Source organism: Pipistrellus hanaki (assembly GCF_964339955.1).
Source record: "Pipistrellus hanaki genome assembly, chromosome: 12".
Lineage (NCBI taxonomy): Eukaryota > Metazoa > Chordata > Mammalia > Chiroptera > Vespertilionidae > Pipistrellus > Pipistrellus hanaki.
In genome coordinates, this window is record NC_140514.1 from 5,756,238 (window position 1) to 5,777,981 (window position 21,744).

At 42.7% G+C, this 21,744-nt stretch overlaps 2 protein-coding genes across 3 annotated transcripts in view; both read right to left on the minus strand.

Moving 5' to 3' along the window:
* Nucleotides 1-1,642: 1,642 nt before the first annotated feature.
* TTC32 (tetratricopeptide repeat domain 32) lies at nt 1,643-6,221 on the minus strand. The gene is made up of 3 exons (XM_084900577.1): nt 5,758-6,221; nt 3,922-4,088; nt 1,643-2,923 (listed from the first exon to the last, which is right to left on the minus strand). Exons 1-3 carry the CDS (start codon nt 5,925-5,927, stop codon nt 2,796-2,798), a joined length of 465 nt encoding a protein of 154 aa, XP_084756703.1. The 5' UTR covers nt 5,928-6,221; the 3' UTR covers nt 1,643-2,795.
* A 2,598-nt stretch (nt 6,222-8,819) lies between these two features.
* WDR35 (WD repeat domain 35) overlaps nt 8,820-21,744 on the minus strand; it is a 39,382-nt gene continuing 26,457 nt past the window's right edge. For both annotated transcript variants that reach the window (XM_084900000.1, XM_084900001.1), the window contains 10 exons: nt 20,421-20,557; nt 19,670-19,873; nt 18,633-18,779; nt 17,556-17,688; nt 14,451-14,561; nt 13,391-13,555; nt 12,183-12,323; nt 11,393-11,549; nt 10,416-10,656; nt 8,820-9,887 (listed from right to left, as the gene is read on the minus strand). In XM_084900000.1, the coding sequence (XP_084756126.1) occupies nt 9,737-9,887; nt 10,416-10,656; nt 11,393-11,549; nt 12,183-12,323; nt 13,391-13,555; nt 14,451-14,561; nt 17,556-17,688; nt 18,633-18,779; nt 19,670-19,873; nt 20,421-20,557 (1,587 nt within the window). In that variant the 3' untranslated portion in view covers nt 8,820-9,736. The remainder of the gene's footprint in view (nt 9,888-10,415; nt 10,657-11,392; nt 11,550-12,182; nt 12,324-13,390; nt 13,556-14,450; nt 14,562-17,555; nt 17,689-18,632; nt 18,780-19,669; nt 19,874-20,420; nt 20,558-21,744) is intronic.

The following is a 21,744-nucleotide window of genomic DNA, read 5'->3' on the forward strand; positions in this document are numbered from 1 at the left end:
TGGCTTTATTCAGCTCCAGATTTCAGAAAAGGGGGAGTGGGGAGGGAAACAACTGCATGCTTAAGAGTTAGGAGTAATTTTCTAAGCTCAAAAGCAACTTAAAGCCACTTAGTCTCTCTTACCTTACTTTGTGAAAGATGAACCTTATAATAAACCAGAATTTTCAGCCTTGTTTTTGTAGAGAGAAAAACTGGAAAACAATAGACTTTGGGGGCTTTTCTAGTAGAAAAAGGAATGTGGGCAATATGAATGCTAGCAAGCTTAGAAGAATATCTTTAAGGCATATATCAAAGGTGTTACTTAGTCAATCAGAAATTTAGAATTGGAATGTGTATGCCTAAACTTTTGAAGATAAACAATGAAAATATTATTCTTTAGTTATTGCCAATAACTTGGGACAAAAAAATAACTTAAGAGAAAAAAAGTGTCTGAGTTCTAACCAGGAAGTGCTGACAGTGAACTTCACTAAATTTTTTTTTTCTGATAAAGGATGGAGAAACATTGAATAACAAATTCAACAACCCAAATAAAATTTCTTGTGTTTTTTTGTTGTTGTTCGGTTTTTGTTTTTTTTCTTTTTCATATTTTATCTGATCCTAGTCAAGAGTAGGAAAAAGAGAATATGATCCAAGAGAAAATAGTTAGGAAGCATATTTAAGTATTTGATGTTTGTGAATAGCTTGAAGCTCCCCCAGGTTCTAGGGACATTGCTTTTTATTTTTTTTTAATATATTTTTATTGATTTCACAGAGGAATGGAAAGAAAAAGAAGGATTAAAACATCAATGATGAGAGAGAATCATTAATCGCTGCCTCCTGCACACCCCACACTGGGGATCAAACCCACAACCTGGGCATGTGCCTTGACTGAGAATCGAACCGTGACCTCCTGGTTCATAGGTCAATGCTCAACCACTAAGCCACGCCAGTCCGGCAGGAACTTACTTTTTAAATGAAAGTTTTCTGAAGGGGGATTTTTGTACATTTTAATGTAACTTTATACATTCTTTTATAACAAATGAAAAGATAAATTCTATTGGAAAATGTGAATAATTCCAGGAATATTGAGACTTTTCGTTTGCTTTCAAACCTCGTTTCCTTTTAATATTCATCCACCTACAGCCCAAATTCTCCGCGTATTTTGCCAGCTGGTCTTTATTAGCTACAAACTGGGTGATTATTTCTGCTTCATGAGATCCCTTAAACTCAAAAATAAAATGAAATGTAAAAACATTCCAGGCTGATCGATGGAGGTGACTGCAACCAGAAAGCCACAGCAGTCCTCTGCGCCTTTCACCAGGCTGGGCCACTTCCACCCGGGACAGTTTCCACAGCAAAAATAAACCAGTCTGCGAGCACCCAGGATGCAAGATCGGCGTCTCTGAAAGCCAAACCTCACCGAGAAAAACATCAAAAATGTAGATGGCATGGCTGCCTACGGGTTGTTCTCCCATCAGCTTCATGGCACCCACTCGTTTGTTGGCAGTGTCCAGGTAGAACAGATTTGTTAAAGCTTTATATTTACTAAGTGCTTTCATCAGCTCCTCGCCTCCCTGTCCGCCTCCGTCCCCCTCCCAGTTTATTCTGTGAAGAGTGTGAACAGTGTTTGACTTTCAGTAAGGGTTCAGTACATGTTGATGATGACATTACTGTCATTATCTGCAGACAGAAAATTATGCTCACATATGTAATACCTTAATCAATAAAGAAATTTTAAAAATAAATAAAAATAAAAAACGTCCAGCTAAAGCAAAACAAAAAAGAAAATGATGGTCAATATTTAAATCCTAACCTGCCTTATCAACGATTTTTAGAGAAAACCAGTGTAAGCTGAATTCTTTCAAATCGCTCTCTTGTAGGACATTTGTTTATTTTTAACCCCAAGTGATACATCTCTCTTTCTCGCTACATAAAATAGCTTCGCTCTCAAAGCTAATGCCCTGGGGAGAACGTGGGCAGAGGAATCTTCTAGATTAAAAGAAATCAAAGAATGAAGGCCTGGGGTGGGGCAGGGGTGGGGAGACAGGGAGCGAAGGTGGGGAAAATTGGGGACATCTGTAACACGGTCAACAATAAGGAAAAAAATGTTTTAAAGAACTCCAAGAGACATAACAAAATGCAATGTAATTTGATTAACTCCAGATCCACAAATAAAAATCTGCACAATACATTTTGGAAACAATTGGTAAAGTTAGAATTGAGGCTGGGTACGGATTATACCATAGAACTGTTAATTTTATTAGGTATTATAATGGCATTGTGGCTATAAAGGGGGGTGTCTCTATTCTTAGAAGATGCAGGCTAAAATATTATTGGGAAGCATTATGGTGTCTGAAACTTATTTTCAAATGGTACAGCAAAATGTTATATATTTAAAAATAGAGAAAAAGCAAGTGTGAAGCAAAATTTTAATAACTGGTGAATCTAAAGAGTGTTTACTGTATTATACTTCAACTTTTCTATAGATATAAATTTTATAAATAAAAAACTGGGAATAAAAATATAGCAAAAAATTATTTTACTAAAAATATCACACATTTCTTTACATATTTTACTGTAATCATATACAATTATGCATTGTTATTACTTACTTATACTTTATAAAAAACATACTTATTCATTATAAATACTTAATCTGAAATTCACTACCTTAAACCAACCATTTAACTTTTAGTGCTCATGAATGAATCTCTTTATCTTAAATATAAATCAAAATCACTCAACACCTACTTTAAACTAGAGACCGGGAGACGCCAGCTGTATGGATCGTGAATTAATATTTCAAAGTTAAAATTTTCAATAGTTTCTTCTTTGCTTTTCTTCTTTGTCTAGCATAGTCTGCTTTAAGCTCAAAGTCGCATCTTGAAATCCAGGATTTAAGTCTAATACTTTCTTGAAATCTTCCAAAGCATCATCAAAGTATCCTGTACCAGAATAAAAAAAAATGGGAGGGAGAGAAGCAGCTGAGTATTTCCTTATATAATTCGTAGCAAAGTTTGGATACACATGCTTTTATATTTATAAGCTTTCAACCCCTTCTACTGAAGAAATTTTTCCTCTTAATAATGACATAGGAATGTCTACATCAAAATAAGTGTGCCTGCCCTTCCAGAATAATACTTAAAATTAGCTAGGGGTTTACTTATTAAGATTTAACAAGTAAATGGCATAAATCATCATGAAATCTCAACAAAATTACATTACCTGTTTTAAATAATTACAGTAAAATTAGGCAATAGGAGATAGTCTTTCTAACCCTTTAAAATAAAAAACAGTACCTTGATTCCAAGGATTTATTTTTTTAAATATATTTTATTGATTTTTTTACTGAGAGGAAGAGAGAGGGATAGAAACATCGATGAGAGAGAATCACGGATCAGCTGCCTCTTGCACACCCCCTACTGGTGATGTGCCCGCAATCAAGGTACATGCCCTTGACCGGAATCAAACCCGGGACCTTTCAGTCCGCAGGCTGACGCTCTATCCACTGAGCCAAACTGGTTTCGGCTGATTCCAAGAATTTCAAACTCCTTCACTGTACCTCTTCTCCTGTGCCTTCAAAGATTTTAACTCAGAAAAGTCTCGCAGGTAATCACCAGCATTCCCCTCCATTCGCCTTTGGGGAGGTGCAGGCACAGAGTAATGGGGTGACCCTCCCTCTGTTACCACGTCCCACTCCCACCCCAGCGGGCCGCTGTGGTCTGTTATGCCTACTGAAAGCTTAAACTCCCACCCCTGCGGGCCACTGTGGTCTGTAATGCCTATTGAAAGCTTAAAATAAACTCAGAGCAATCCTGTTCCAAGCTCCCGACCTAAATCCAGCCTGGCTTCTAAGGCTTAACGATCGCTGCGTTCGTTTCACAGCCTCGGGAGCTCTCCGGTCAGCAGGCACCACCAGGGACCCAGGAGGACGGGGCCTTACCCAGCCTGTACAGGATCAGCCCTCGGTTGTAATAGGGAACCTCAAAATCAGGCTGCACTCCTATGGCCGACGTGTAGTCCTCCATGGCTTCGTAGAAATCAACCCTGAAGTACTTGATCTGCCCCCTGTTGTTGTACGCAGTGGCCAAGTCCTCGGGGCTGCATTCGCTTCAAACAAGAAGTGCACGTGAGAAACACCGCTTTTCCTCCCCAATTCCTCCCGGCTCCACCCTCCCGCTCTTCGGGGCTTTGTCAGACCGTACAGGCTACAGCCTGCAGCACCCACTCTGGGAAACCCGCGCACAGGGGGAACGCAGTGGCTCCCCTCTGCCTAACCCCGCTGTCTGCATCGGCAGGGTGAGTGTCACCACCCATGGGAAAAGCACATTCGCTGCTCAAAGCCCCTGTTCACTGCCTACTTGTCCGGCTGAAATCCAGCATCAAACTCACTGTCCGTTCTCAGCACCTGCCAGCAGGGCAACAGCAGGCCGGGCTCCAGCTGAGCGAGGAGGGAGGCCAGAGCTGGAGTTTGCTACGAACGTGTGGCAAAGCTCACCATCAGCTTTACCCTCAAATGTTTACGCGATCCCAAAACCATGAGACCTGAAGTCATTTCCGCAGATAATGAGTCTAAGTGAGAAGCTGACCCCAGGGCGCGCCTCCTGGGGAGAGAGCCGCCCTCCCTGCAGTCCGGCTGGGACCCTCCCCGAGGCCGGGCAGGCTTCCCGCTGGAGCAGCGGTTCTCCGCCTTCCCGACGCCCCGGCCCTTTACTGCAGCTCCTCGTGCGGGGGTGACCCGCAGCCCTAAGATTCCTATTTCCGTTGCTACTTCGTCACTGTCATTTCGCTCCTGTTAATGATCGTAATGTAAATATCTGTGTTTTCCGATGGTCTCAGGCTCCACAGCAGCGGTTCTCAACCTGTGGGCCGCGACAGTAGGGTGTCCTAAGACCGGGAAGCCTGTCCTATCCATCTGAGCAGGACTCTGGAGCCTGCAGAAACCCAGCGCAGCGGGCAGCGCGGCGCAGGCCTCAGCCCTGAGTGCACTTCTGCACGAGGGGCCTGAGCGTAGAAACGGCTGCTGGGCTGTTAGCAATCTGAGCCCAATTAGCCACCAGGAGCCCTTCTTAGCAGGTGTCTTCCTTCTGAGGGATTGCAAGGGGGGTAAGGGGGGTAGGGGTTGGGGGGATATAGGAGATCTGATGTGCACCCTGGCTTGAACCATCTGCAGAAAACAAACCAACCAAAACAGAACCAAAACAAAACAAACAAACAAAACCCTCTATCAGTAAGGCTCCAACCCTGCTGGACATTTGCTATTAAGGAATTATGTGATAAAGACATTGTGGTTGTGTCTTCCTAAGAATCCCTAATACTGAGAGAGACGTTTGAAACGCCCACAGATCGATAGCATGAGTCAGGGTGCGGGGATGACACCGAAGCCGAACCATGACGACCTGGAGGGCACTGTCCTGTATTCCTGGCATTTACTGACTTTGTCCTCGCAGCACCCGAGGAGCCGGACCTTGCCGTGCCCACACGGCCGGGACCCCGCTGCTCCTGGCGGGTGGAAAGGCGCTTTCCGCCCGGGTCCCCCGGGAGAGGGACATCACGACGCTCAGTGTCCCCACAGCCCCCAGGGCGCCCCAAAGCACGGCCAGGGCCTGCGCCCCCAGACGCCCCCTCCGCCTTCCGGGGGAAACAAGCCGCTGCCCCGCGGCCCCCGCGGCTGAGCCCGCGCCGCCCCGGAGCCGGCTCAGGGGGCCGGGCAGCGCGGCTGCGCGACCCCGGCGCCCGCCGCGGGGGGACGCCGCCGCCCACTTCTCGCGATAGTTACCTCCCGGGCGGCGCCCCCGCGGCGGCCGCGCAGGCGCACTGGCGGATGTACGCGGAGTACAGCGCCTCGGCCTCGGCGTGCTCGCCCCGGGCGAAGTGGGCCTGGGCGAGGCCGAGGGTGGCGCGGGCTCCCGGGCCCGGCGGCCCCGGCGGCCCCGGCGGCCCCGACATCGCCGCGCCCGGAGGTCCGGCCTGCGGGGTGGAAGGCGGGCGGATTTCAGAGGCGGAACCGCAGAGCCACTTCCGGTCCCGGAGTGTCCCCTCCGCGCTCGCCCCGGGGACGCTGCCCGCCGGCGGGCGCGCTGGCTGCCGGGAGAGCGGGGACCGGCCCCCGGGAGCGCGGGAGCTTTGTTACCGTTAGTCCCGCCGGCCGCGTCCCCGGAGAGTAATAGACCCAACTGGCGCCCAGCCCCGCGCCCCAGTGCTGCGAGGAGCTGCCCTTTGTTACTATGAGAGGGGGGAGGGTGGGGGAGCCATGCCGGAAGCGGAAGAAACCTCGGTTTGTTTTATGAATGGGTGAGGGTAGCGCCTATGGGGTTTCTGCGTCTACCACGCCCACCCCCATCCCCACCCCCAGCAAAACACCCCAGTTCTGAGCCACTTTGGGTGGAATCCCACTCACTTAGTTGTCCCATGCTGTCCCGATCCGAATTCAAACTGTTTATTAGCTCCGAGACCATAGATTACAAACTTCTCAACCCTTTTGAGCCTTTGGAATAGTATAAAGGTTAATTAAATAGTAGTTTGTGCCGACAGTCTGTGGTCTATGCTGTTACTTTACATTCCTTGACTTTTTAGGCCAAAAGGAAACCCACGTGGTAATTTAAATTTGTTTAATTCAAGGAAAAGTTATGTAAAATGAATAACCCAAAGGAAATTTTTTAAAAAGTAACATCAAAAGGAATAAAATACTTACATAATGAAATTTTGCAGAAGGTAAAGACATAAATAGACTTCCCATGTTCATGGGTTGTAAAACATTTTAAACACGCAATCGTAGATTCAATGTAATCCCTCACAACCCCAATGATGCATTTACAGAAATATACAATAGAAATCCATTCTAAATCCATATGGAATTTCGGGGGATCCCAAGTAGCCAAAAAATCTTGAAAAAGAACAAAGTTGAAGGACTCGTGCTTCCTGATTTAAAATCTTACTGCAAAGCTACAGTGATCAGAATCGGGCGGCACAGGCATAGGCAGTCTTCTCAATAAACGGTGCTGGGGAAACTGGGTATCTACATGCAAAAGAATGCAGTTGATCCTAACCTAACACCATATTTAAAAATGAACTCAAAATGGATTAACAACCTAAATATAGGAGCCAAAAATACAAAATTCTTAGACAAAAACCCTCATGGCATTGCATTTAGCAATCTTGGATATGACACAAGTGGCACAGACAACAAAAGGAAAAACACGTTGGACTTCTTGGAAATCAGAAACTTCTGTACAACAAAAAGGCTATCAACAGAGTAAAAAGACAGCCCCGAGAAGGGGAGCAAACATCTCTGGAATCATGTATCCGGTAAGAGTGGGGAATGCAGAGATGGTGGGCGTGTCCATCTGCTCACAGAACACACTAGGGATTCTGACATGGCGTCCCCATCACACTTGAGAAGCTCTGGTCTACAGGACACTGGAGGGTCGTGCCCGTGACAGAGGTGCTGGGGCCAGCTTCAGTAGAGGTCCCTCTCCAACTCGCATGCCCGTCTTCCACAGAGTCCACCCACTCTGGTACTTGGCCTGCAGAGTGGCATCATCAAGCCTTCCCTCCACCAGCTCACCCAGAAATACAACTGAAACAAGATGATCTGCAGACAGTGCTGTGCTTGCTGCAACCCCATGCAGTCAACTGCCCCAGGAAGTGTGGCCACACCAACAACCTGTGCCCCACGAAGAAAGTCAAATGAGGCTCTTCCTTCCCCACGGGGGGCCTTCTTCCTGAGCCCCCGGGCCCTGGGCTCTCAATGAAACTTCCGTTTTGTTAAGTGGAGCAGCAAAAAGTAAAATAACTTAAAAACAGCAAACACATATTCATACATATGCACACAGGCAAACGTACCAGTTATATTTCCATAATATACATGGAGCACTTCTAAAACTCACTTTTCCCAAGTTGGTGTACTGTTTTGCATTTCCACCAGCAACATATAAGGGTTTCAATTGCTCTATATCTTCACCCGCACTTGTCAGTTTTAATTCTAAATAGTATAGTGATTATTTTAAAAATGAATTGAGAAAATAATAAGAATACACAGAAGGGGGCAGCATAATGTTGCTATTTGCATTTTAGAAACTCAGTAGTAATATCCTGGAGCTATATCATCATCAGATTAAATACTCTTGATTTTCTCTTAAAACTCTAGTAACCTAATTTTCCTCCTCTCCCCCATTTCTAAATGAGAACTCTGTGTGCCTCTAAGTAATGCACTCTCACCTCCAGTCACCTGACATTTGCCTAGTACCCTAATAGGTGGTGGTGGTCATGGTTTCTCCAGTTTGCTAGCAAAAGTGATATTACACATGCATTATACCTCAGGACCCTTTTTTCCCTTATCCATGCTGCAATCTAAACACCCCCCTAACTAACCCCCACGAAAATATTTAAATTAACAAATACCATGTTATCCATAAGTTCTAGATAAAAGAAGATAAATGCAACTCATTTTTTACTTTAATATTTATTAATTTCATATTATTTCACTTAATGCCACATAAAACCAAAGATCTCGGCCCCTGAAATACAAAAAAATATAATTTCAAAGTGTGCTTTAGAAAAAAAAAAATGTCTAATACAGTCACTCGTGCAGGACAGCAGGCGGGTCAACAATGCTATGTTGCCTTTGGGCATAGCGCCTACTTGTTTAGCTTTACATTAGGTTCTGTCATCTCGGTACTTTGGCTTACCATGCGACTTTGAAACTTCACATAGTTCAGACCAAGTTATATGATAAAGCATTACGTTAAGGGATTTATTACAAGTACAGAACAGAACTCTTTCCTATACTATCTTTAATATACTACCTCTATCCAACTTCTTTCCAAGTATTTGTTATAGATAGACAATTTCGTTCCCTATGCCCCTTTCACCATGGGAGAGTTTGTTGTTATCCTGAAAAATCCTTCACGTTGAATAAAACCAGTTGGGTCAACTCATGCTCTGGTCCTTCCTCTAGCACCATTTTCAAGACAGAGAAGGTCCCCAAAACATGGCAGGGCAGTAAAACTTTCACAGATATATATCCCAAACAACGTAATGAAGTCTACAAGATGTTATTTTAGAGATTTTGGTTTCTATATTAAACCAAACAAGAAGACAGCCACTCAGGCTCTATCTGAAATAATTAACTGGAGGAAAAGTCTAGTTTTAACTGGAGGAAAATTAACTGGAGGAAATAATAAAACAATTAACTGGAGGAAAATTCAGGCATGGTTGAACTAGTAGCAAAGGAGAAGGCCCCGAGAGAGAGTTCCCAATAGATGTGTTAGGAAAGGCTTGAGGAGTCAATAGCTGATTTTGAACTTGAAGCAAATTGTTTAACCTCCTTCCTGCACAACTCTGCCCTACTCCCATGTTGCTTCTATACCCTCGCCAAGACTTTTTGGTGACTTAGTAATCTTGACACTATGAGAAAAAAATTTCTTATTCAGAATATTTCCATAGTATCATGTAACCAACCACAAGATAGATAGATGAAAGATAGACATGAAATAAGATTGACTTCCATGTTTTATATGAAAATCAGCATTATTTTATAGTCATAGTTTAACACAAAATTATATACATAATATGTATATGTGGATATAATATAGATATATATATGCATAATTTATATATAATTTGTGTCAAAATACAACTATGAAATGAAGATGCTGATTTTCATATAAAATGAATGGAAGACGACCTTATTATGTACATAGTTATAGCTATGCGTATGCTGGTATGTGTTAAGTTACACACAACTTGTCGTTCCTTCATCCCACTGCACTGTGGCACAAGGGACAGAAGTTGTAGTTACTGATCTCCTGGGCCAGCACGCAGTGCTTGCATACGCTGCACATCCAGAACTGGTACTCAGTGATGGGGCTGCCTGTGGCAACACATGTCGGCAGCTTCCCTTTCCCTCTGTGAACATAAGAAGAACAAATAATTATACTCCAAAGCTTCTAATTACTTAAAACGTTCTTACATTTAAAAACTGAGGAATAATACCGAAACCTGTTTGGCTCAGTGGATAGAGCATCAGCCTGTGGACTGAAAGGTCGCGGGTTCGATTAGGGTCAAGAACATGTACCTTGGTTGCAGGCACATCCCCAGGAGGGGGTGTGCAAGAGGCAGCTGATAGATGATTCTCTCTCATCGATGTTTCTAACTGTCTATCCCTCTCTCTTCCTCTCTGTAAAAAATCAATAAAATATATTTAAAAACAAACTGAGGAATAGAAAATATTTCAAGGTAAACTTAAAAACTTTTCTTACTGTGAGAAAATAAAGCATTAATATACTTCTAAAACTAAATAAAATAGGGTATGATGTTAAGGTAACCTACTTCAAAACTTAGTGCTCTGACTACTGCTAGTATATCACACTATTATACATACAGAAATCCAAATTTCTAAAAAGGTAGAATGACACTAATTACAGTTAGCCATACCCTTTATGAAGGTTGTCCAATTCCGATTTCCTGTTATCCTTTGGAGTGTGTTTGGTGAAGATTTCGATAGCAAGATCTTCATACTGCTGTCTCTGCTCGGGACTGAGGCTCTCTAAAGACTCGAGTTTAATAAAAGCTTTGGAACAAGTCCCGAAGGCCTCGCTGGCACAAGCGCAGAGTGCCAGCAGAGAGTAGATCTCCACGGCAGGGATGATGTCCTCATAGTCCCTCAGGTGAAGAGCTGGGGAAGAAAGAGCAACGTGGATTCTGCAAAGCATTTCTTTCTCTTGGCGCGTGGGAAAGAACCTGTGCTGAGCTGTCTTGTTTTCCCTACGCCAGTGTTTCCCAAACCTTTGACACATGTGAACCTCTTCTATAATTTTCGTAATGCTGAGTACCCCTCGTACTCATGAGAACGTAGAATTAGGCGCAGCTAAGCCCGGTGCAGGGCATATCCCCACCAAACTCCGGTGCAACGTGTACCCCCACCAAACTCTTCCCGTACCCCTGGGGGTACGCGCACCACACTTTGGGAAACGCTGGCTTACACAAACTTCAGCGAAGTTAAAGAAAACAATGTTGGGAGGTCGGGGCACTAGCAGGAAAAAGTACGCTACGTGACCTCCAGGGTCGGTAGCGCCAGCTAACAGCTCCGGTCCTAGAAATACAGACTGATGATCTATGAGGGTGTGATGTGCTGGTGATGACCCGAGCGGCAGCCTGGTGACTTCAGAGTGGCCCATCCAAGATGCTCCGGGAAGGCGGGTGGATGGTGGCAGTGCCTACGGTACTGTCCTGGCCCATCTGAAAGCACTAAGGTTCAGTCACTCATGTGTCCTGCTTTATAAGTTTATAAGTAAAATTCTCATACCTTCGCTCTTTTGGAATTAATGTATCATACTGCACGTAAACAATCTTAGACAGACTGAGATTAATGTAATATCAGACAGACGCCGCACGCTGGGGAGCAGGCCCACCTGTCTTCAGCGCACTGTCCACGTAGCCCTCATAGAGCTGCCGCTGCGCCAGGATGAAGAAGTGGTAGGCCTCGGCGCCCCGCCAAGCGTTGTCTGTGAGCCGACTGGTCGTGGACAGGACCTCTTCCTCCAGCAGACCCGCCAGAGCCGAGGTGGCCTGCAAGGGAGCATACGTTCCCCTCAGCACAGCCACAGCGGTCCCGCCAGCCAAGACAACCTCTGCAGGGGCTGCATCACAGTCTCTAGCCTAGCAGATTGTATCATGACAAACTGGCATTGCAGACTTAATGTCTTCATTATGATTCCTGTCTTATCAAACTGATATGATCAAACTGTCTTCAGCTTTACCGAGGTATAATGTATATAAATGTAAGATAGTTAAAGTATACATTGTGGTGATTTACTATACATATATATTGTGAAAGGATTGATCAAATTTTAAAACAGAATTGATCAAACTTTAATAAGAGATTCATCTGCATATTAAAATATACATAAAATAATATACATAACCTAGAAAACTTTTAAGACTCACAGCTTAGAAAGGATTTACTAAGTAAGGAATTAAAAGCAGACTATAGATTAGTCTTATATAATAATAAAAGCAGTTTTCTATATTTCCAAGTAAAAATTTCTAAAATTTGAGTACTAATTCCACATCAGTCATTCCTTTCCTCATATCATTTAAGGAAATAAATGCAAATAAGCAAATTAAAGGGCCTGTCCAAAAGGAGAGGTTTGATTGTTTTTTCCTTAAACACTTCGGATAATTTACATAAGGTCTACTTACCTCCGAACTCTTTCCTTTAACTTTTCCTCGCTGAGCGTTTTTCATTTGCTCGTGGTACTGCTCTATCAACAAGGCTGACAGTACGTACAGCTTCTTGACACACAGAGGTTTGGTTCTTTTCTTCGCCTCTTCATCTGCAATCTTTAAGCATTTAAAGAATTGGGGGAAGATGCTGCTCAATCTATATCTGTATGGATATAATCATCTCTAAATTTAATTCTCTTAAAAAAGGAAGGAAGTCAGTAGGATGGAATATAAATATCCCTCATTTTAAATATTTTAAGCCCACTTTCTTTTCCTTTGTACTGATAAGCACTTAGTTCCTTCTTAGTATTTAACCCTTGAAGTTAGCTTATAAGATTCCTCGAAAATAACAGATATCAAGTCAGAATGAAGAAAGCATTCATGGAATGGATAGTATTTTCCATAACAAAAAGATTTTTTTCTTTTTTTAATACATGTTTATGATTTCATAGAGGAAGGGAGAGGGAGAGAGAGAGATTGAAACATAAATGATGAGAGAGAATCATTGGTCAGCTTCCTCCTGCACGGCCCCTATTGGGGATCAAGTCCGCAACATGGGTATGTGCCCTTGACTGGAATCAAACCCAGGACCCTTCAATCCACAGGCCAATCTTCTATCTACTGAGCCAAACCTGGTAGGGCACGAAGAAATTTTTTAAATAACGTTCTAAGTACACAGAGATAAGATGGCTTTAACATGATATATCCTTCAGAATTTTTATTTAAACAATTCTGAGGGAAAGTTTTATTAAAGCAAATGGGAAAAGAATAGAATGTAAAATGTGCATTCACTCATACTGTACTAGTCATCTTCCTGCCAAATGCATATTATGAAAAGTGTAATGTCTTTAAAACATGTGGATTTTAAGGAATTCAAATTCTACTGTCAACAGGACTTAATTCCCAGTTAAGGGAAATTATACTTTGTGGTCCCTAAAAATTCTAAAATTCTTTAATATCAGTATTAAATAAACACATAATTGCTTAGGTATCAATAAGATGCTAATATTAATAAATAGCCTTTTAGTAAAGGTAATAATAAGATAGTAGTAATAGTAGTAATAAAACCAGAGGTATTTTGCTATAACAAATATTTGTTTCCAAATGAAATGGAAAACATGTTCTTTGATATCTAAGAAAACACTGGTAACTAGAACAAACCAAATACTAACGATATTACGTACCTTAAACATCAGTTTAGCAGCATCATAAAAGTAATTGGCTTTCCGATAGAGTTCTATGGCATCAAGAGTTTTATTCTTTTCCAATAAGTGAGCTGCATACCTCGCTAATAGGGATCCAATTTCTTTCATGTTATGATTTTTAGCCAATTCAACAGCTTTGTTCCACTAGGAGAAAAAATATACCATTCAGTTACCTAAGCACTTATAGTCACATACCATAGAATTCACACAATAAATCTTTAAGTTTATAATAATGCTACATTAAAATTAAAACAGTATGTTTTTTAAAATCACTTAAAAGCAATTATAAGTTTTACAAGCAAAATATGCATCAAAATGATGACCTGATCTAAGACTTTACTTTGCTTAAGTGAAGTACATCTGAGAAGGAAAGCTTCAAAGTGGATAATGACATTAACCTTAAAATTCTAACTCTGCTCAAACTATGAGAGAGAAAAAGAAGTGTATAGTAAAACAAAAATATGCAATTTCAGTTAAGAAAATATCCTATCAGATATAACATTCGAAAGATATTTTTTATAAAGCAAATGGAGCTTTATGAAATAGTTTGGGAAAATACTTAAAAGAATGCGGCGATAGTGAACAATGTCAACAACAATTCTGCACTTCAATTTTAGTTCAATCCCAGCTCTTTAAAATATCAAGTATACGTTTTCTTTTCAAGGCAAAAGAATATAGATTTGCCAAAAGAAATATTAAGAAAGTAACTCAATCCTTTCCTCTTGCAATAATCATTACCTGGTCCTTCTATGGAAACAAAACCCAATCCTAATAAAATGCAGAAAATTATGAAATTGCTTCCAGATAAAAACTTGCCCGACTAAAGCACAGGATTACTTCCTGTTCCCATATTGAGCTAGCTTTGACTGCGTCACCCCTAATGGTGGCCCTTCCAGAGATGAGGGAAGGCCAACCTTTTCTCAGTCCTCAACTAAGTAAGAGAGGTCCTGCCTCCTTTCACTAATTTCATCCACGCTCCCCACCCCCTACGTCGGCCACAGTTTCTGAAGGATGACCACGATGACTCCCAGTTGCTGACCTGGTTGAGATGTACACAGGTATCCACTGCTGCCTTTGGTTGATTACATTTCAAAAATGCAGTCACGGCTTGTTCACACATTCCAACTCTCACAAACATCTGTGCTATTTCCTGTAAGGACAAAACCATACTATCAGATTTCGCAGACCAAGGACATCACTTGTACTTTATTCTTTGTAATTAATTTCTTTATTGATTAAGGTATCACATATTTGTCCTCAATCTCCCATTCCAATCCCCCACCCCACCCCCCACTCATGCCCCTACCCCCCTATTGTCCTTGACCACTGATTAGGCTCATCTGTGTGCACATAAGTCCTTTGGTTGATCTCTCCCTTTTATCCCCACCCTCCCTTTGAGGTCCAACATTCTGACCCATGGCTCCTTATCTCTGGGTCTGTTCTTGTTCATCAGTCTATGTTGTTCACCATTTCCCCTAGATGAGTGAGATCATGTCCTACTGGAAATATACTTATAAGAATCAAAAATGAGACAAGCAATAATTGTTATGCTGAAAGGCATATGAATCAGTCTGTAGTGAGCTTCCTTCTGGGTCACCAGTTCTTTTGAGACCCAATTTCAATGTCAAACAGTTCCTTATGGGTACATATCAGCAATGATATTTCAGTTCTGGATGGTGGGCAAATGGTGGTAATGTAGGTCCAACCCTCTCTGGTTTGGTCCTGGGCAACCTGCAGTGATACACAGCTGCTGACTGCTATTATGGTAAGGTGTCATCAGCTTGTACTTTAACTTACAAGACTTCCTGGGAGCATGTGCGTATAATGGACTGGTGGCTACAGTAATTTTGCATTTAAACAGACAGGGACAGAGGCCACCAACCAGAACGGATGCTAAGCATCACCCTCTATAAACCCGTGTTCCCCTGGCGCCCACCGGGATCGGATTTTTAACCAGGACCTGAAGACACTGACTCTTTCTCAGGGTGGAAGCCAGTTTACAGAAACCCCAACCTGTAAAACAAACCCCACACTAGTGGTAAGAAAAGCCTTAAAGGCATATGGTATCCTCAAAGGTAACTGTTAATTTGAGGCTTACGGGAACTCGCATCATCGAGCTACCCACTATCTCTATAAAGAATGCCCCAACAAGCTGGCCATTCATCAGGTCAGGACACTGGACCCAAAACAGCTCCGTTGGAAGGACGGCGGTGACGGGAGAGAAAACCACACAGAAAACATCTCACCTACTGCGCTGGACTGGCCATTTCCAGAATATTTTCTTTTCTTTCTGAATCTAATTGGCCAGAGTTGTTCTTTCCCCACCCCTACTTTAAAAATATTTTGAGGAATATCATAAAAGTACATTTTGTACCAACTATCTTTTAAGAAGTAATGCTCATATTTTCTGACTATAAACTAATACATTCCTATGGTTGAAAATTTTAAAAACACAAAAATGTGGTTACTCATAATCTTATTACCCATAGGAGACTGTTCTCAACAGTCTGATGGAATTTCCTAACATCTTCATCCTCTGAATAAATGTGCATATATGAGGTGGTGTGTATATTGTAATCATACCATACAGGGTGGGGCAAAAGTCGGTCTACAGTTGAGAGCATGTGAAACACAGGGCTTATTCTTGTATCATTATTTAGTAACCAGAGGCCCGATGCACAAAATTCGTGCAATAGTCGGCCTTCCTTCCCCGGGGTTCCCTCACAGTCCCGGCTTCGTCCGGAAGGATGTCCGGTCTAGTTAGCATATTATGCTTTTATTATTATAGATTAGTAATTACTAAATATTATTCATTTGTATTATTTTCCATACAAACCTACTTGCCAAACCCTGTATAAGGCTTTGTATCCTGCTTTTCCCACTTAAATATTATGTACATTTTACCATACTATTAAAAACTACTTCAAAACTTGATTTGGAATGTGTAGTACTATTTTAAGTTCTTAATTCTTTTAGTTATTTAAGTGTTACTGTAGCTATAATACTTAATATTGACTTAGTAACATTACTATACTGGATACTCTACAGCAGTGGTCAGCAAACTGCAGTTCTCGAGCCACATGCGGCTCTTTGGCCCCTTGAGTGTGGCTCTTCCACAAAATACCACAGAACAGCCTGAGTCCATTTTGAAGAAGTGGCGTTAGAAGAAGTTTAAGTTTAAAAAATTTGGCTCTCAAAGGAAATGTCCATCGTTGTCCTGTTGATATTTGGCTCTGTTGACTAATGAGTTTGCCGAGCACTGCTCTAAAGCAACTTTTTTCCGCATCATTAGATACACTAACAGACAACACCCACATGGGCTATGCTGTTGCTGTCGTTATACCCCGGGTTACAGGTAATTTCAGCTTCTTTCTCGCTCCAGAAAACACACAGGACTGAGAATGAAGGTGTGTGAAATGCCACTACCACAGGGATAACTGCTCTAGTTCACAACAGAGAACGGGCTTATTAGGATTCCATCCTCACCTGTTAGCTAAGAGATAACGTTTTTGTGACAGAGGTCACAGCTGATCCCTGTGCAGCCCCTACAGTGAGAGCTGCTAGCCCTCAATGGTGTACATTTGAATAAAGCAAGTCAAATACAAACTCATTACCATCATCCAACAAGCAAAGATGCTTAAAAAGGACAAAGTTCCAGAGAACTTGTTGTTTCTCTTTTTTAACACTAAGTATTTTATTGTTAATATAGACTAATAAAAGTCAAGCTCTATTTTTTTTTAACTTTTGTTATAGCAGATTTCAAACATATGCACACTAACTAAGCACCAGACACAGACATGTGGTCAGAGATTCGGAAGCAAATCTCTTACCACATATCATTTCATCTGTAAATACGTCATGGTTCAGCTAACTTTTATAAGCAATTTTATAAAACTGGTAAGACTGCACAGAAATGTGATCATGTTAAAGCAGCAGGAATGTTATTAGGTTGTCCTCCATTTTTAAGTATTCTGTAATATCGATGTAATGTTTTAGCAATTAAAAGCATTGTTCCACATCTAAAAAACTAAAATTATAGATTAATTTAAAATTTTCCTTCTTACAGAGGATATATCCTGACTATAACATAAAAACCTTATAAAGTAAACTAACAATTTCAAAAACTTCAATTTACAATACCTACTGGGAGCAACTTGTGATTTTCTGGGAGTGAATTGGCAAGATTCTCCATTCCCTCACAATCTTCCAACATGTAATAACATTCAGCTAAGCGTTCCTGGTTTTGGCCTTGTACATAATATTGTACAGCATTCAACCTATGGGAGAAAAAAGGAAAACATTTAAAGCTAATGTGAATCTCCTGATAAATAGCACTCTCACAAAAAAAAAAAAAAAAATGTTCCTTCATTAGAATTACTAGGATTATTCTAGTCAACATCTTCAGTTACAAGATGTCTTTGAAGCATATAAGTTGGGGGGGGGGGGGGGCCTGATGTAGAATCTAAAACTGTGAAGCATGCTTTAGTTATAACATTCTCTAAATAGTCTTAATACTGTTTTAATCTGATACACAGTGTTTGGAAGTGGTGCTTCCAAACACTGACATCCATTGAAAAGCATACTGCTCACAATGAAAAATTAAGAATACCAAACACTGACATCCATTGAAAAGCATACTGCTCACAATGAAAAATTAAGAATAAAAGCCAGTGCCGATACTGGTTTGGCTCAGTGGATAGAGCGTCGGCTTGCAGGTTCGATTCCAGTCAAGGGCATGTACCTTGGTTGTGGGCATATCCCCAGTAGGGGGTGTGCAAGAGGCAGCTGATTGATGTATCTCTCTCATCGATGTTTTTAACTATCTGTCCCTCTCTCTTCCTCTCTGTTAAAAATCAATAAAATAAAAAAAAGAATAAAAGCCAATGATTTCTGAAAGTAACAAAATAAAGTCAACATAAAATACTGTGTTTAATTTTTCGGAAAGGAACCACAGAATGGCTTAGACTTGCACACCGTGGTCTCAAACTGGGAGAGCTGCCGGGAGTTAAGCGCAAGGTTTTTGAGTTTGGAAACTCCAGAGTGACACAGAGCTTATCTAACAGCTGGAAGCATCTCATGCTCCCGCCGTGAGCCTAGAGCTCCTTGAAGTTTAGGATCCAGGAGGATGCTCCTTCCCTGAGCATCATGTCCCAGGTGAGTGTGCAGGCAGCTCCGTTCCGCAGGCTGTGATTGGGTGAGTGGGGCCAGGCAGGCCTCCTACCACTTCTGTCGGTCAGCGAAGTAGTCTCCGATGGCATTGTGGGCTTGCTCCAAGAGGCTGTCGTCCGCATCACCAGACCCCGTTTTCAGGAGCTGGAGCACTCTGAACCAATCTCCCAGTTTCAGCCGCAGGCCAATAGCAAGATCTCTGCAAACAAAGGCACTCATTCATTTACTTATCCATTCATTTGACAAACATCTATCAAGCACCTACTATGTGCAAGGGCCAATTCTAGGATATTGAGGATACACAGCAGTGAACAGACAGTCATGGTAATTCTCCCAGCATTTTAGAAAATTAACCTGACCAGGCAGGAGGCAATGGGGAGAGCCTGGAATCTGGAAACGGAAACAATTTCCCTCCTTCTGTCTTCCTGGCCTTCCAATTTCCTCAGGAGAATAATGACTTACATAGCAATCACTTCTTTTCATCAATTTCTTAGACATGATCCGGTTTATTGAAAAAACCAAACATATAAAAACATGTTTCGCTTTATCTTTCTTTTCAGGGCTTAAGTTATATTAAGGGCCTCTCACAAGTACAAATAATATTAATAAAAATTAGACAATGTTTAGAGCTGAAATGAAGCTCATACATCATTTTATATGAATCTAAAATAAAATATAAAGAGTAAAACGCAATCCCTACATACGTTTGATTTTTATTTCAAGCTCCTTGACAACAGTAAATTAAATAATGGCCTACACCCAAATAACGAACTGTGTGATAAATGAGAAAAGCCCCCACTCTCGGTGCTCACAAGATTATTTTTTCCTCCGCAGTGAAAAAACCTACCAGGGCCAGCTATTCAAATGTGTGAAAACCAAGAAAACTGCCCCAAATTACAAGCCATAAATTAATGAGGGGCATGTGGAATATTTAGGTTGTACTCCAACCTGAAATGATTTTTCTAAAAGAAATGGTTTGGTACCGTTAGTCTATTTTACATTCCTCATTCATAAAAAAATTAAAAAATAAAAATAAAAATTGTGATGACCTCTGGCAGTACCCCGGATGCCAGCATCCTGAGCACTGACCTTCTGTCCATGTCAAGATACATCTTCTCGGCCTCCTCGAACCTGCCAAAGTAGGCCGCCACTTCCGCCTGCTTCATGGCCTCGCTCTGCAGGTGGCCCAGGCGCTTCACGAACTTGATGCCTTGGTAATCCTTGCAGTGCACAAACGCTTGCTCTGCGGTGTGCAAGTCCAGCTTCTGGAGAGCCGCTTCAGCCAGCAGGCGCCTGCAGGAAAAAGGATCCCAAAAGTCCATGGTAAAGTCCTGGTAAACGAGTCTTGAACCCGAACTCAGTGGTTGTAACTATGGTTTCCAGGGAAACCCGGTGGGAAGCGATTATCCTCACACATTGTTATACCACTTCACTGAGTATTATGCCTATTGCGAGGTCTTCCACATCTAAAACGAGTTTATCTTAAAAAGAAGAACGAGAGCGGGAAGGCCATCCCGATGGAGGCTGGCAGGAGAGGGAGCCAGAGCTGAGGGTTTAAAAGCGCCCACCAGTCCTAGCCAGTTTGGCTCAATGGATAGAACATCTGCCTGCTGGCTGGAGCGTCCCGGGTTAGGTTCTAGTCAGGGGCACATCACTGGTGTTTCGGACTCGATCCCCATTAGGGGGCTTGCAGAAGGCAGCCAACCAATGATTCCCTCTCGTCGTTGATGTTTCTCTCTCTCTCTTCCTTTCCCTTCCTCTCCAAAATCAATTTTAAAAAAATTAATTAAAAAGAAAACACCCCCACAGCCACTTGGGGAGGGGTTCTATGTCTACATACCAAAGCCGGGGGTGTGGATTGTCCTCTATGAACTGCGACGCATCTTCGATTCCCACCTTCTCAATCAATGCTCGGCTATCCCGCAGGGACCGAATCTCAAAGTTAATTATGTAGTCCTTGTTGGGATGTTCTGGATTCTAAACGTAAAGATGGAGAGAAAGAAATTCAAATCGTTGCCTTTGGAGTGTGTTTCTTTTTTTACAGTTTAACAAAAACTACATCCTAGTGTAGGCAAAACGTGGAAGCAAAAGAAGTCCCCCTTGGGGGTCTATTGAGTTAACCAGAAAACATGCCTCCGAGCTACCAGGCTGCCTGTGGGAAGAGGGGACAGTGGTAGAAGGGGTCCCTTTCTAGAAGGGACACTCAGGCAGCCTGGCTTCCCTCGGCTCAGTCCACGGTCTATTTCCGAGGCACTGCTGACTTCTTGTCCCAAGTGCTGGGCCTCCAGGAGAGCAGCCAACGTGGGGGCAGGGCCTCTGCCCCTCCCTCCTTCACCTGCCTCAGCCTGGCGATGAAATGGATGCTCCACGTGCTGGTGAGCAGCAGGCAAACCAAAGAAACAGAGCTGGTGCTCATGGTCACTTGTGTTTCGTAATTTAGCAATCTAACAACAACAACAAAACCAAGGCCTGTCTCGCAGGGAAGAGCTAACGGCCAGAGGAAGGAAACCAGTGTTATAATGAACTCAGCAACATTCCAGGTATCCCACGTAAGGAAAGGCGAAGCGTGTGAGACAATGAGGGCCCCGGTAACAGCAATGGCTCCCAGAGACCCGTTCTCCGAAAAGGTGCACCGAGCCACGTGAACCCTGCTCACCCGGCCACGAACCCACTGCGTCTAGAAACTGGGCAGTAAGTCCTAGGGCTCTCTGGGCCCAAAGGAGGAAGTAGCATAAAAAGAGCATGAGGCTGGGGTTCAAACAGACCTGGCTCAAATCCTAATTCCGCTGCTTTCTGGCTGACAACTCTTTGTAGGGCCTGCCTACCGTCCTACAGCTGTGAGACCGGAGGGCAAGGGTGAAGGGTGAGAGGTGAAGCTTAAGAGCTGTCATCGTCAAACATCGGAGGTGAGGTGTGAGGCGTGACTGCGACCTAGGATTGTGTCATCTCCAATGGGAGCACCTGGCTCTTCTCCAGGGGGAGAGCACTTCCGCCACCAGGAAAGAAAAAGACCTGACCCTGTTTGGATTGGGAAAGACCAGAACTGGCTCCATCTGCAGGTACTGTCCTATGTACATTGAATACATCACATCGGAGAATATATACATATTTTCCCTTTTCCCCGCTTATGAATAAAGGGGTAAGGCCTTTTGCTTGTCATCTTT

Bases quoted from the DNA above. Each gene is read 5' to 3' on its own strand.
- TTC32 (XM_084900577.1), bottom strand. From the start codon at position 5,927: ATGTCGGGGCCGCCGGGGCCGCCGGGGCCGCCGGGCCCGGGAGCCCGC. The intron at 4,089-5,757 runs GTAACTATCGCG...TCTTGTTTGAAG, and splicing joins GCGGGGGCGCCGCCCGGGAG to CGAATGCAGCCCCGAGGACT. The intron at 2,924-3,921 runs GTAAGGCCCCGT...ATTCTGGTACAG, and splicing joins GCTGATCCTGTACAGGCTGG to GATACTTTGATGATGCTTTG.